The following is a 13992-nucleotide window of genomic DNA, read 5'->3' on the forward strand; positions in this document are numbered from 1 at the left end:
AACTGAGGGCCAGACCCTTAACTCCCCAAGGCACTGTCTGGACACAGGACCCATCTGAGTCAGCAGCTGAAAGGTTTCCCTCTTTGACATTGTTCAAGACAAAAAGCATAGTGTCTTCCAGTTGTTGACAGTGGTGGTCATTGGGTGTCACAGACGCAAAGTCACCAAAGGAGCAAGCTAGTAGGAGATTCCAGAATAGAGAGGGTGGGGGAAGGGAAGTAGAAGGGGGAGGAAAAGGAGGAGATGACAGGAGACAGACTGTCTCTAGTACATACATTTCTTGAGGGAAAGGATGGAATCTTGTTTATCACTGTATATTTAGCTTTACCATAAGCCAGACATAGGAGGTGCTCACTAACTGTTAAGTGAACACTTGAATAATTGGATTAATGTCAAATGAACCTGGAAGGCACAGGAAACTCTGAGGCTGGAAACTTGTATCAAGGTAATGAGAGAATGTGAGGCTTGGACACTGCTTTTATCTAGTCATGGTTAGTACCTAGCAATGGTTACTATACTGGCCACTGACTGTTTATAAAGTTAGTATTTTATAAAAGCTCAATTAACTGCTTCTGCTTTGTTACACAGAACTCTGATCAGCCCAGCAGAACTGAAAATGAGAAAGCCCAAGTACTTAGCCTGTGGAAAAGAAACTTCCCACCTCTTGTCTTTTGTCCTGCTAAATTCCAAAAGGATAAAAGTAGCAAAGGAGGGAGGCATGAGAGTAAAAGTGCAATTCTCATATTTTACTGCTATGCTACTGCTAAAGGACCATGAAGCACAATTCATATCCATGGACTACTTGTTCAATCTGAGAGGAAACATCTAACCTCAAAGAATCACAAAAAACTTGGAAGTAAAAGGGAGAGATAAACAATCTAGATAAGATTTAGCTACTTGTAAAAATCTTTGGGTGAGATTTCATGTGTGACTATGATGTGATTTCCCTCAGATAGTAAGCCAAGTCTTATTAACTATTAGCGCCAAAGGATGTGCATCTGCTATTTTGCCTTTTTATGGACCGGTGTCTATACATATCTTTTTTTTTTTAAGAAATAATGAGCTTTCTACAATTATACTTCCCTAAAAGTGCTATCAAAGCCCATATTTTAGGTTAATCAATAAAGTTTCTAAAGTCTTAATTCTTTTGAAAGTAGGTCAGCATCACAGTCAAATAGTTCACCAACCTGACAACTGCTTTAACTGGCTTAACATATAATATATTCTGTGCCTCCACTGGTACTATGTACTCCCTAAGTACTCAAGTATTGCCTGCTTCAAAAAGAGCTGAAGTTAGGAACAGTGTGTGAAAGAAAACTGTAGCAGCTCACAGGTTCAGGAAAGGGAACCAAGGAGAAAAAAATCAGGAACAACACTTGGATACTGACCAAGTTATAAAAACTGTGGGAACCCTACAGGCACCTGTATTTCTAGGTTTAGAAGGTATTTGCAGAAAGATTACAATTTCTGATCTGGTAGAGAAAAATTAGTACAAAGTTTTAAAACCTGCGGTGAGGCACAATTGTACCTGTAGTGTATGAGTGTCTCACACTGTTACCAGCATTGACTGACGGAATATTTCAAATTCCAGTCTGAAGATTTTGGCATTCTGTCAAATTTTTGCAATTCGATATATAATTTAAATGATCATGTCTTGCTCATTAGTGAGGTTGATCATCTTTGCACATCTTATATAAATAATGTGCATTTTATCTTCAAGGAATCGACAGTTTATTTCCTTAGCTTATTTTTGGCTTTTTATAAAGAATCAGTTCTTGGGAACTACTTGTATATTGAAGATAGACTCCAGTCATTAGTTTTGTATGTGGAGTTTTTTGTTTGTTTATTGACTGCAGGATTTCAGAGTACTTACAAAATAGAGTATAAGCAAACATCAATAAGACAAAACACCCGTTTGTCACCCACCCTGATGGACTGCAGTTGACAAGAATGTTGGCGCTGGCAGCTCCCTCCCAAGGGCCACTCCTGGGTCCTTCCCCAGTAACTGCTATTCCCATTTGAAACCTCAAAATTTTTCTGTATCACTAAATGACCTAAACAGTTCTATTTAACTATATGTAAATAAAACTATAAATATTCTGTAACTTGTTTTCTCAGTTGCTGTATTATTCCAGAGATTCATCCTTATTGTTACATTTCAGTATATTTTATTCATTTCCATACATAAAAAAGTATTCAAGTGCTTGTGTGTAGATTTCATTTCAGATGTGAAAGATAATATAACCAAATTTACTTGGTTTACTTTAAAGGAACACGTAAGAAAAAGAAGGGAAATAAACCTATGCCTTATATCTCTCTATACTGTTCAGTTTGTTTAATCAATAATTTATTGTTTCTATAAACTAAAATATATAATTAAAAAGACAAAAGTCTACTAATGTCGCTACAAAATTTTGCTATAATTCTAGAAGCCTATTTTAAAATTTGATTTATTTGACTAGCCTCCCTATGTTATCTTTATCACAGCTATTCTATTACACTCATTGTAATATAAATTGTTATTATGAAAAGTATTTAGAATAAAAATCAATCAATGGTTTGTGACCTACATCACTTTGATCTTCAACATACATAATTTTTTCCTCTATGACTATGTTAGTATTTGTTTAAACTATAAGCTGCTATTCCACATGATGTTTACAAGGTCACCCAAAGAATTTCCTTCAGTAATAAACTTGTAGAGAGCCAAAGAGATAAAAACACTAAATGAACAGGAAAAGATTAAAACAAATAACACAAAATACATGGGAGTGGAAGTCTCTCTTATCCCGTAAGGTAAAGGGAAAGTAATATTATTAGCTGTGAGAAGACAAAGGACTTATGACTACGAGGAAAGTAATTTTTAAATTGTACAAGTTGGAGTGCTAGCTAAGTCACATAAGCAAAAGCAGAACAACAACAACAACAACAACAACAAATTAACAATACCTTTTTCTTGTAATATTTTCTTTTTGGTAGCTTGAAGGGGGTAAGGAGGTTCTTCCATGTCATGATCAGATTTTGAAGGAGAGGAAAGCGAAGTGTCTCCACAAATAGAGGGGAAAGGCCCCCTTTCTGGGTGCAGTGGTCCTTCTTGAAACTCCGCTATGTGGTCAGGCGAGAAGGGCACATGGCTAGCCACTTGGGTGAGGGGTGGAACCCCAGAATCTGATTCTGGAGAAGAAGTTCTCAGACCCTTGGGTGGAACTGATTTGGTAATATGCATGAGGTTATAGAAACTGTTTGAAGGCTGTTGGTATAAGAGATTATACAGGAGGTTATGCCATTGTGTATCAGTTCTACGCAATACTTACTTTGATAAGACCAACCTTTTTTTAGTGAATACCCATGAAAAGGAATTTTTGTTTGTTGGTTTACCAATAAGAAGGCATTGTTCATAACAATTCACCATGTTAATGCTGAAGCTACACAAATACCTAAAACATACAGAAACAATTACTTGTACATTCATTATTTCCTACTAGGTAAAACCAACAGTTGAATATCAAAAGCACCACAATATGGATAATACTCATGAATAGTTTGCTGAATGAGTAGAGAAAAGAGTTTGAATTATAACAATATAAGAAGTTGTGTGAATTCAGGAGACAAAGACAGGAGCTATTCCAGTTGTTTCCAGCTAGGGCATAGATTTCTGGTTGCAAAAGGATCATTATCTTCAGTAAGCTATAGGTATAATGAAAGCCCAGTACAAGTCTGAAAACTGTCAAGGGCACCCACCTTTCTCTCTAGACTGTCCTCCCCATCTGTTGAACTGACACTATCATAGAGTCTTGTCCTAGTGGGCCTCTGCCGCCTGTTCTTCACTGACAGCTGGGCTCGAGTTTTCAGGGCCTTTGAATCCAAGCGTTCTGTTTCTGGGACCGCTTCGTTCAAGTCTAAGAAAAGAACAATGCAAAATAATTAGAGAAACCTTTGGAGAAGACAGACCATGGGACACTGAAAACAAAATCTCAAGGTTATCACTAACACCAAGAAAGAGGTGACCATCATTACAGACTGATAGCCCACAGGTAACAAAGAAATCAGTGGAGTTTAGGAGAAATTGAGAAACCAACATTAAAGATGACCAAGACGAAATGAAAATCAAACATCCAAAGGGCATCAAACTTTCTCCTACAACATAATTATAACAAAGCACTGATTTGCATTTTTTACATGTATGTACGTTGGAGTATGTGGTAGCTATAAATATCAGAGGAAGGGGTATCAAACTGGGCAGATCTTAGAAACCCTAAAGATAAAAAAGTCAGGTTGTAAACATCACGTGTGGGCAACAGCAGGTGACCATGAGCATGAATTTTCTATACCAAATTTCTGATAGGCTGTACCACTTTGGTCTTAATATATTTTTCTATCCCAGTTGCTGATAATCTAACTTGTTTCTCTTTGAATGCTGTAGAAAGACCAGAACAGAATGGTTTAACTAGAAATTTTAAGATAGTTGAGGAAATAAAACCAGATCTGGCCACATAAATTAAAAAATTAAACAACCACAAGTACTACCATTTGGATGCAGTAGGAAAAAGAATTTTTCATTAATTTCTAAGTTTATATTCTAAGCTATCTGTGCCTCTGTCTCATTTCTTTTTCTGAATACTTTCTCTCCTCAATAGAAACTACACTGGATCCCAGGGGAATGTTTAAGTCTTTACATAAAAATAAGGGGAGAAGGAGGAAAAGGGGAGGGGGAGGGAAAGGCAGAGAAGGAAGAGGAAGTCAGGAAGAGAAAGAGGGACAGAAAAAATGAAGTAATAAAGGGAAGAGTCCAATGTGGTCCTCATTAGTTCATCTCTTTCCACCTTCAATTTTGTCCCCTAGATTTTAATCAGGACATGGAAATTAACATTCTAAAGGGGACAAGGAAAGTTTACCCCTGAACATGCCTAAGTATTGGTTGCAAAAGTATATTCTGCTTGCATTTATTTGGAATGTCACTATTTTTTACATCTGCATTTAGAATCATTCCTTCAAAATAAAGTAGTTTGATCATTAATACTATTTTATCTTTTCAGGATGGCAGTCATTAAATGAAACCAAGTTCAAGGAATTAATAATTAAGTGCTTCTGGAGTTAAATTATTAAAAGTAAGAAAATCGAGTTCTAGAAAATATATATTCAATGGTATTACTAGAATAAAACAATTTCTTTCACTACTACTAGCCCAGATAATTCCTATTTATAGCATTATTCTAAAGATGTATTCTAAGTACATGATAAAACCAAAACATGGAAGCACCTCATGTTGTATCTCTTAATCATGAAGTGGAATATCTGGCATAAGGTTTTAACAAATACAATTAAATATATTTTTGCCCAGAAGATATATCCGTTGAATGACAACATTTATACAAGGTTTTGACTTTTCACTTCCTATACTTGAATAAAGAAAGAGTAATCAGAAAAGTCCGACCATTCAAGTATACATAAAGAACAACCAGATATTTTCTAATTAGTAGTCTCTTTACTTTTTACATGCCAATGGAGAAAAAATAATCTCCTTGATCACTTTAATTTCCTCCTTCCAATAAAATCTATATTTGCAGCTGCCCATTAAGAGTTCATTAGTTGTGATAATTGGGAGAAAGTCAACCTTGCAAGCTCTGTTTACATATAAAATGCAGAACATCACATAGATGAAAGAAATAATATAATTAGAAATGCTGCAGTACATGCACGTTTTACATCTTTTCTCTTTCATATCTGGATTGTATAATCTATAATACAAAATACTGTCACATTCTTCACCTCATTTGTTTCTCATTATTGTTTTGTAAAATACCACGCAAGTGGAGTTTTCCACTCCTCAAGCTGAGAAAACCTGAGTAGCTTGCCCTTTTCTACAAAGATAGCTGAGCAGCCAAGATGATTGTGGTGTCTTGACTCCCAGACTACTGGCTACCCACTCCAATTTAGCTAACGTTGAAAAGTTACTATTGAAGATTTTAATGCCACCAGTGTCCAGTATTTTAAGTTTTAAAATCATACAAGATGTGACTAATCTAGAAAATTCAGATATCTCATGGTCTACATATGAATATTGTCATTTATCTTTTGTATACTTCTTAGGAAAAAAGGAAGACATGTTGAGAACTAAAGAACAAATTATTTCTCAGATGATTTCATGTCTGATTGGTTCGACAGCTTTGGTTGTTCAGTGACAGACAGACCCAAGGAAGAAATCTGTCTTGCTTTTATAAATATGGTTCCTTTTGCAATAGATTTCTGACCCTAGAGGACCCAGCAGAACACCCACATCTAGGACTGCAGTAGCTGCTCACTGAGTACTGAACAAATAAAGTGAGGAGAAATGAAAATGTCTTATTAGCAGCGCTTAAGAGTGCAGAGAATCTATTCTGAGATTCTGAGTTCTACTAATATTTAGTAATTTCTCTGGTACTGCTGCCAGACAACTCAAAATGGCAGTATGGTATATATGCTTTAACATCAGTTGACTGAGTGCAAACTGCTTGAGCGCACTTATGAAATTATGTCTATTAACAATGTGTTTAGCTACAGTCTGAAAAGTAGTGCCTTAAATCCATTACTGGAGTGGTCTACAACACATTGCATGCACTTACCAGTTTTTGAGGGTCTGAAAGCAAATATCAGAGCCACTTTACAGCAGTGATTGTGGATCACAAGCCAGTAATTTATATTCCATCCTGATTTTGATTTTTTTTTTTTTTTTTTTTTTTTGAGAACCAGAAAAATGGAATGGTGCTGAGAACTTTCACTTTGACAGTACTTATGTCAGAAGGAAGCTGGACAGAGTACGGTCCATAAGATGCACATACCAAAGACATTGCGAGTAACATTCTAATGAGTATAGAAGAGATGTGTGTAGATTGGAGGAAAACACACAAGACTTATGTTGCTGGGTAACCAGAAGTGTGATTTCTCTGACTATTCTCTCTCTTCACCATGCAATTTAAGAACCAGAATGTTACGACTCAAAAGAACATTGGGATTCTGGTCCAAGTTTATTCTTCATATAAGAAAACTGAGGCTCCGTTTGTGTACTAACTTGTACCACAAGTTATCTATGGAAGAGACTGGAAAGAGCCCACGCCTACAAATCTATGCTCCTTCTGGAGGGTCATTCTTACATATGGAAATAAACTTTACAATCTTCTACCTTCCTTGAGTCTCTTTTTGGTTTTATGTTCTAAAGAAAATACCTGTCAGGGGATAACTTTGCAAACTCACAGAACTATACAGCAACAGGAAAGAAAAAAATAACAGGAATTTTATTTGACTTCGTATTTATCAAAGGAATAAAATTCTTACAAAACAAATTAGCTGTCAGTTTGGGAGGATGGCAGTGTGACAGGAGAAATACAATCAGCTCAATATTTCTAAGTTAAGTGTTGCTAGATGTAAGGCTTAGGTAGCCATATTCCTCACTATCACTCATTTCCTAGAGAAAGATCTTAATCAATAATACAACACTGTGTCCCCATACTCGAGACCTTCAGTTCTTCCCTTCCTTCTCTCCAGTGTACCTTGTTCTGTTGTCCATGAGGGTCAGAGGAAAATTTCCTTTTCCTCCTCTGTTTTCTTATTTTTTCTTTCTTTCAGATCCTCTAGTCTGTGAAATAACCTGCCTTTGACTCAAATGCAGCTAGAAATACAAAAGAGCAGCAGACTTAAATGATAAACAGGTACAGGCAGATGCATTCTGAGGAGATATGCAGGAGTTAATGATAGAGTGGTTTGTGTGGGCGGGACCTCACTTACCTGCATTTTTTAGACTAGTTTCAATATTGCTTCAAATTGGATCCTTTAAAAGAATTTAATGGATTTGATTACAATTTTAGCAGCTGTTATGAAAAATGCTCTATGAAATTAGGATGTTATATATCATATTACACAGAGACCAGTTCCCTACAGTAACGCTGTGAGTCACTCAGGTTTTTTTTTTTTTTTTTTTTACGGGATTGACGTTATTTTTGACGTAAATGGAATGCTGCCCAAGGATCAGATACAGGCAGCAAGGGAACCAGGGGAATGGAGTAGCATAACAATGGGGTCTGCTCCACATTCATATGTACGTTATTCCCCTCAAAAACAGTCATACCTCACTTATGCTACTGTCAACTGAAAAGCAGAGCATAATGAAGTACTCGGTGCCATTTTAAAACTTGAACAGTATCTGCATATTATTCACAGTCACTGCAAGTTCATAAAAGATGGGTCCACTGGGATTTGGGTTGATGCGTATTGCATTCAAGAGGTAGGTTTATGAAACTCACAGAGACAGTGTAAAATGGTTACCCTGAGAGTAGACCTGAACTTACTCTTCCTCGAACAGAATCCAGAACAAGCATCTCTACCACAAAATTGGGCAATCAGAGGTCCCTCAGGATCCTCCGCTGCAAACCCGGAATGAATAATAGCATAACATAATCACTGCATTGTTATGAAGATTAAATGCATTAATAGATCCAAGTGCTTAGAAGAGTGACTACTACATAATAAGCACTCAAATATCTTTATTTTCTGACAAAGAGATTAGCTAGTCACTGAGTAAAGCAAGTTGTAAAACAACATGTACATCCATTTAAAATATTCAGAAAATAGTAACATTAAACATACACTTTCTAATGGTAAATACATGCATGAAATTGCATAGAAAAATTGTAAAGACACACTTTCCTCCTAGACTATTGGATTAGGGATGTTGGTCAAAGGATACTTTAATCTTATAAGTAAAGTGAAATTTTTGTATTATGTATTTTATGTAATTTTATGCATTTATATATTACGTGTATAGTTTTGTGTAGAATTAATTTAAAAGGAGAAAAAATCGTACATGTTTAGGATATTTTCTTTTAGAGACACCTTAATTCCATTTTAATTTGATTAGCTCTGCTGTTTCAGGACTTAGATTTCCAGATGTTCATATAAGCCCAGGGAACTTTGTTAAGATTTATGTGACTATCAGTTCTACCCACATGAGAAAGCTGCTCCTGTTTACCTACCTGGATACCTTACTGACTGCCTGATGACTTGACCTAAACAAGGCCCTATGGCTTGCCTTCCAGTTACTACTTTGTTTTAGCATTGTATGGGGCAGATGCACTGAATCAAATATGATAATGTGAGACCAAGTTACATAACTTCCACTCTGATAGCATTTTTATTAGGAATCTGCCAACAAGGTTACCTTGATTTCTATTAATAGTTGGTTTTCTTTATGACCATGTAAGAGTTGATAAATTCTGTGCCACAAGTAGTATAAAAATTTCTAGGAAACTGATTTCTTGCCATTTCAGAACCAATAGAAGATTATGGTTGTTTTCTAATCTCTTAATTAAGTTTCAATTTATTGTTGTGTGAACTATATGTCATTTGCCAATCATTGAAAGAATATTAAGCGATTCATTTTTACTTCTGTATACAAACAATCTTGAAACTATCTATATGGTCTTTGAAATATGACTTGGTTATTTGTTTGTTTAGTGCCTTCCTGATGCAGCCCAACAGTTAACTTAGCCTTCTTTAGGTTAAGATCATTCTGTTATCCTGTACTCAATGTGCAAAGTCCAAATTCTGTTGTTTATATTCCAGGAGTGGCTTTTCAATAATGCCACCAGACTACCAGAGAGGTAGTGGTTGCCAGTCATAAGAAAATACATGAGATATCCTAAATTCAATCAAATGTCTTTTGAAGCTCTAGGAAGGGTTGACTCTGAGAATTTGAAAGATGCAGAATTTAGATTCAGATGAAAGGGAAATGCATTTTAATATCTCAGGATTCTTTCACTGCCAGCTGTCTGTGGTATCTGATAGAAGATATCCGCATAGCCTAAAAGCCAAGGAAATATAGTTTCTACTCAAATGCCAAACTAGTTGTAGACACAGACTTCTGTGAGCAGAACCATGAGGTCGTGGGTACCAGCTGGGTCTAGGGAGGAGGGACACATGAAAGTCCTCTTCTTCACACTGCAGTGTCTGTGACACAACATCAGTAAACACACATCTCTGTTTTTATTTAAGGTTTTCTAAGGACTCTAATCCATTTCTCAGTGAAAATCTGTGTAAGTCAGTGATCCTAAGCATAATGATTAAGCAGGTAACCCCCACAATTACATAATGTGATATAATCACTTACTTGATCAGTATAGGAGGAAATCAGATTTTATGGCTTTAAGAGAAAGTAAACTCAGTTACCTGAGATGAGAGTTGTTTTGCTAAATAGGAAGGTTATCTTTCAACCATGAGAAGCCAGGTTATGAATAGAATTAGAAAATTTAAGAAAATTTAGAATTCATAGCTGGACTTGGTAGTGCACACCTGTAATCTCAGCAACATGGGAGGCCGAGACAGGAAGATTGTAAATTGGAGATCAGCCTCAGAAACTTACCAAGACCCTGTCTCAAAATAAAAAAAATAAAAGAGGCTGGGGGATGGAAAATTTCGGATTTACAATGCCCATAAAATATAATTACAATGAATGCATAAGAATTTCTTAAGTACTTGAGAAGACTGTCAGCCTACCAATAATAGTACTTTAATTGGAAATCAAATATAACAAATTCATAATTGTAATTTGAAATACCTAAAGATGATTAGCTAAGTTTGTAAATAGGAACTAAATATGATTTAGAATCCCTTGATGACTTGCAAGTCAAACTTAAAAATTTTAAAAAACTAGGTTTTGAAACATAAATTGAATAAATCAAACACTAATTTAAAACCAAAGCAAATATCTGACTGAATTTTCAAAAGCTCCTCAGTGTCAAAAAATTCACAAGCAACAATAGTTCTCAGTGTACCTACCTTCTAATGTTTCTTAAATTTCCTTGCAAGGATTTATTTCCTATAGATCTTGGCATAATTATTGAACAGAACTTAAGCAAATTACTTCATGTCCACCTAAAAGAACTCAGTCATAACTTGATGTTAGTCCCTGCATTAATAGAAAAGCCCCAAGCATCTTTATACTATAATTACAGAACCAAAATGGTTGGCACATTTTTCAAAACTTACATACACAGAAGAATTTTCTGTTCCTGACTCCAGAAATAGTTACTCATCTGTTCTCATTATAATTTTACAAATGCTTCAACCTCTGTGTCTGACCATGTTTCGCTCTTGGTTATTAGATATCTTAAGTGAAACCAGTGGCATCCTGGGCAATGCTTCATATATAAGCCATCTTCTTCCTATTTTTAGATCCCTCTACCCTGATTTCCCTGTCTGTTCTTTTAGTCAATTTTACCTTAACATAAGTAAGAATTATCTTCTAATCTATGTAATTAGAATTCCATGGTGAACTGAACCATATAGCTAAATATTAAGCAATACTTTGGAATATAGCTGTTTTGTGAAGTTTCTGGAATTATCCATATTTGGGTTAAAATTATCTTCCTTTGACATCATAATCTGCCTTAGAGTTCATAAAACAAATAAAATTCATAAGTCAAGACAAAATATAGTCCACTTTCCCTAAAATGAACAGAAAATGAGTTTTTTACTATGTTAAAGCTCATTCTGACAAAATGTTTCCTACTAAAATAATTTTAGATATCTTTGGATACTAATGTATACCACAGAATGACTGGTGGCTCTGGTGACTGCTATGAACTTGCAGAGACACAGTGAGAAATACGGGCCAAGGAGAGCCATTCTTTTACAACTGAATACCTCCTTTTGAATGTCTCATGGATTTGGCAACCAAAGTTTTAATGGTTTTATATGTAGACAGATTCAAAACTTGCATGGTACTACACAGGCAATTTAGGAGCTTTGCCATTTAAGTAAGTGCACAGATTTTGGTTTTATGATATGCCCCCAAATAATTGATAACTATTGATTTCTCATTTATTTCACTTGTTCACTAAAATTTTCCACAGTAATTTACCAGAAATGTTCACTGTTTAATTAGTGAAAATTCAGTAACATTTCATTATCAAAATGATCACTTAGGGATGAAAAAGAAGTGAAAAGAATTCATCGCAGGAAAATGAAAATTATGAAAGTTTATCAAGAAATCACCTCTGTGTGCATGATTTAAGCTTGAATCTACACCAGAATTCTCCTCACCTCAATTTTGAACTAAACAATGTGACAGGTTGGAATAATTACCTCATTGCCCTGTATCTAAGGCTCTTGTGTGTGACACTCCTGATAAAATAGTGCAAGTTTGATTCACTCTTCTTTTAATGACTTTCCATTTAATATATTCCGGCTTTAATCATGACTTTAACCCTATTTTAAAATTCTGGGTCCAATGCTCAAAGTGAATGCTTAATGTACTCTTCAAATTCAATCAGTACATAAATTAGACGTAGTGGTAAGGGTCTGGCCTGGCCTCAAATCCACAGGTATCTGAGAAGAGTCACGAACACTGAGGCTCAGGAAAAAGAAAAAAAAGGACAACAAAAATTATTTCTTAGAGGAGTCAGTGACCTCAGGAACCCCCAAATCAATATAGATTTCTGGCTAATGCTAGCTTTACTAACTAAATCTTAAACTGATAATCTTAAGCCTAATTTGTGTGTGTGTGCACACACTTTTTCTCATTCTTCACATTTCAATTATTTTACTTAAAAATTCCATTTTAAAATATTTTATTTAGGGGGCTGGGGTTGTAGCTCAGTGGTAGAGCACTTGCCTAGCACATGTGAGGTACTGGGTTCAATCCTCAACACCACAAAAATGTACACATACACATACATATAAGTCCTATGGAAAACACAAAAAATACTCATGTACCTCCATCAAATCTCAACAGTAAAACTAATGCTTCTGAAACCCTTTCTATGCCCCATTTCCATTTGGAGCCCCTGCTCTGTCTCCTAGTTATTCTATAAATGTGTCCCTAAAGAATATATTGTTTAGTTTTACTTCCTTTTGATATTTACATACATGGTATTGCACTGTACAAAACAGTTGGCAAATTGTATTTTTGCATGCTCAACTTTATGAAGAAAGATGTGATTAGGATTAATGTTTAACTGCAGCTATTATGAACCACGTTGTGAACTTTTTTTTTTTTTTTTTTTTTAACTATGCTGGGGATTGAACCCAGCCCTAGTGATGAACATTTTCAAACATATCTTTGGGTATTCACTGGCAAGAGTTTCTGGAGGGCAAATATATACATCAAAGTGAACTTATTGGGTCACAGAATTTGTACATCTATTTCACTGCAGAGTACCATAGTGTTTTAACAAGTTTGTATGAGTTTATTTCCCTACTCATTTCAGTTTTGCTAGTGGGGTTGAATGTCTACTTATGTGATTTACTAACATTTGAGCTTTCCTTTTTGTGAACTGCTTATATGGTCTGTCCATTTTTCTGTTATGTTAGTTGTATCTTATGAATGCTGTGAGATCTTAACATATTTCAGGTAACTAACTGTCTATCAATCTTCAAGGTACTTTGTTATATGTTCTAATATAAACATCTTGATAATTTTAACTTCTCTCTCCATGTATTTTATTGTCTTTTGTTGATTGGATTTTCTTACTATTACTATGGCTATAGTTATCAAAATTTCCTTATGATCTGGAAGTTATATTTTGTTTAGGTAATCATATAAATATTATACATTTCCTATCATGAGTTTTGAATCTTGCCTTTAATATTTGAGATTTTAATTCATTTGGAACTTATTTCATGATGGTGTGAGGTGGGGTCATCTACTTTTGTTTGTTTCCCTATGGAAGGGTCAATTTTCCTGGCTATTATTTATTAGTACATCCTTAACCCATAGGTCCACAGTGCAATTCTATATTATTCTCACATTGACACAATGTGTCAGTCTGCTTCTGGACTCTGTTCTGTTGTACTGGTTTGTCAACTGCTGAGACTATGCCACTTTTTATTTATTTCACTTGGGATTATTTGGTACTTAACTCATCAATCCCATTTATAGAAATCTAGCTACAAAATATAGCAGGTGAACAAAATGACATACGCATACAACAGTTCATGGTAGCACTATTTACAAATCGTAAC

At 35.2% G+C, this 13992-nt stretch overlaps 1 protein-coding gene across 12 annotated transcripts in view; it reads right to left on the reverse strand.

Annotated features, from left to right (window-relative positions):
* PPP1R9A (protein phosphatase 1 regulatory subunit 9A) overlaps window positions 1-13992 on the reverse strand; it is a 355775-nt gene that overhangs the window by 26746 nt on the left and 315037 nt on the right. For 8 of the 12 annotated variants that reach the window (XR_013765931.1, XM_079152241.1, XM_079152237.1 and 5 more), the window contains 2 exons: window positions 3742-3899; window positions 2950-3250 (listed from right to left, as the gene is read on the reverse strand). Coding sequence is in view for 11 of the 12 variants with exons in the window: in XM_079152241.1 (XP_079008367.1) it covers window positions 2950-3250; window positions 3742-3899 (459 nt within the window). In the remaining variant the exon portion in view is untranslated. The remainder of the gene's footprint in view (window positions 1-2949; window positions 3251-3741; window positions 3900-13992) is intronic. The other 4 variants (XM_079152238.1, XM_079152247.1, XM_079152246.1 and 1 more) reach the window with 1 other exon arrangement.

Source organism: Sciurus vulgaris (genome assembly GCF_902686455.1).
Source record: "Sciurus vulgaris genome assembly, chromosome: 8".
Taxonomy (NCBI): Eukaryota; Metazoa; Chordata; class Mammalia; order Rodentia; family Sciuridae; genus Sciurus; species Sciurus vulgaris.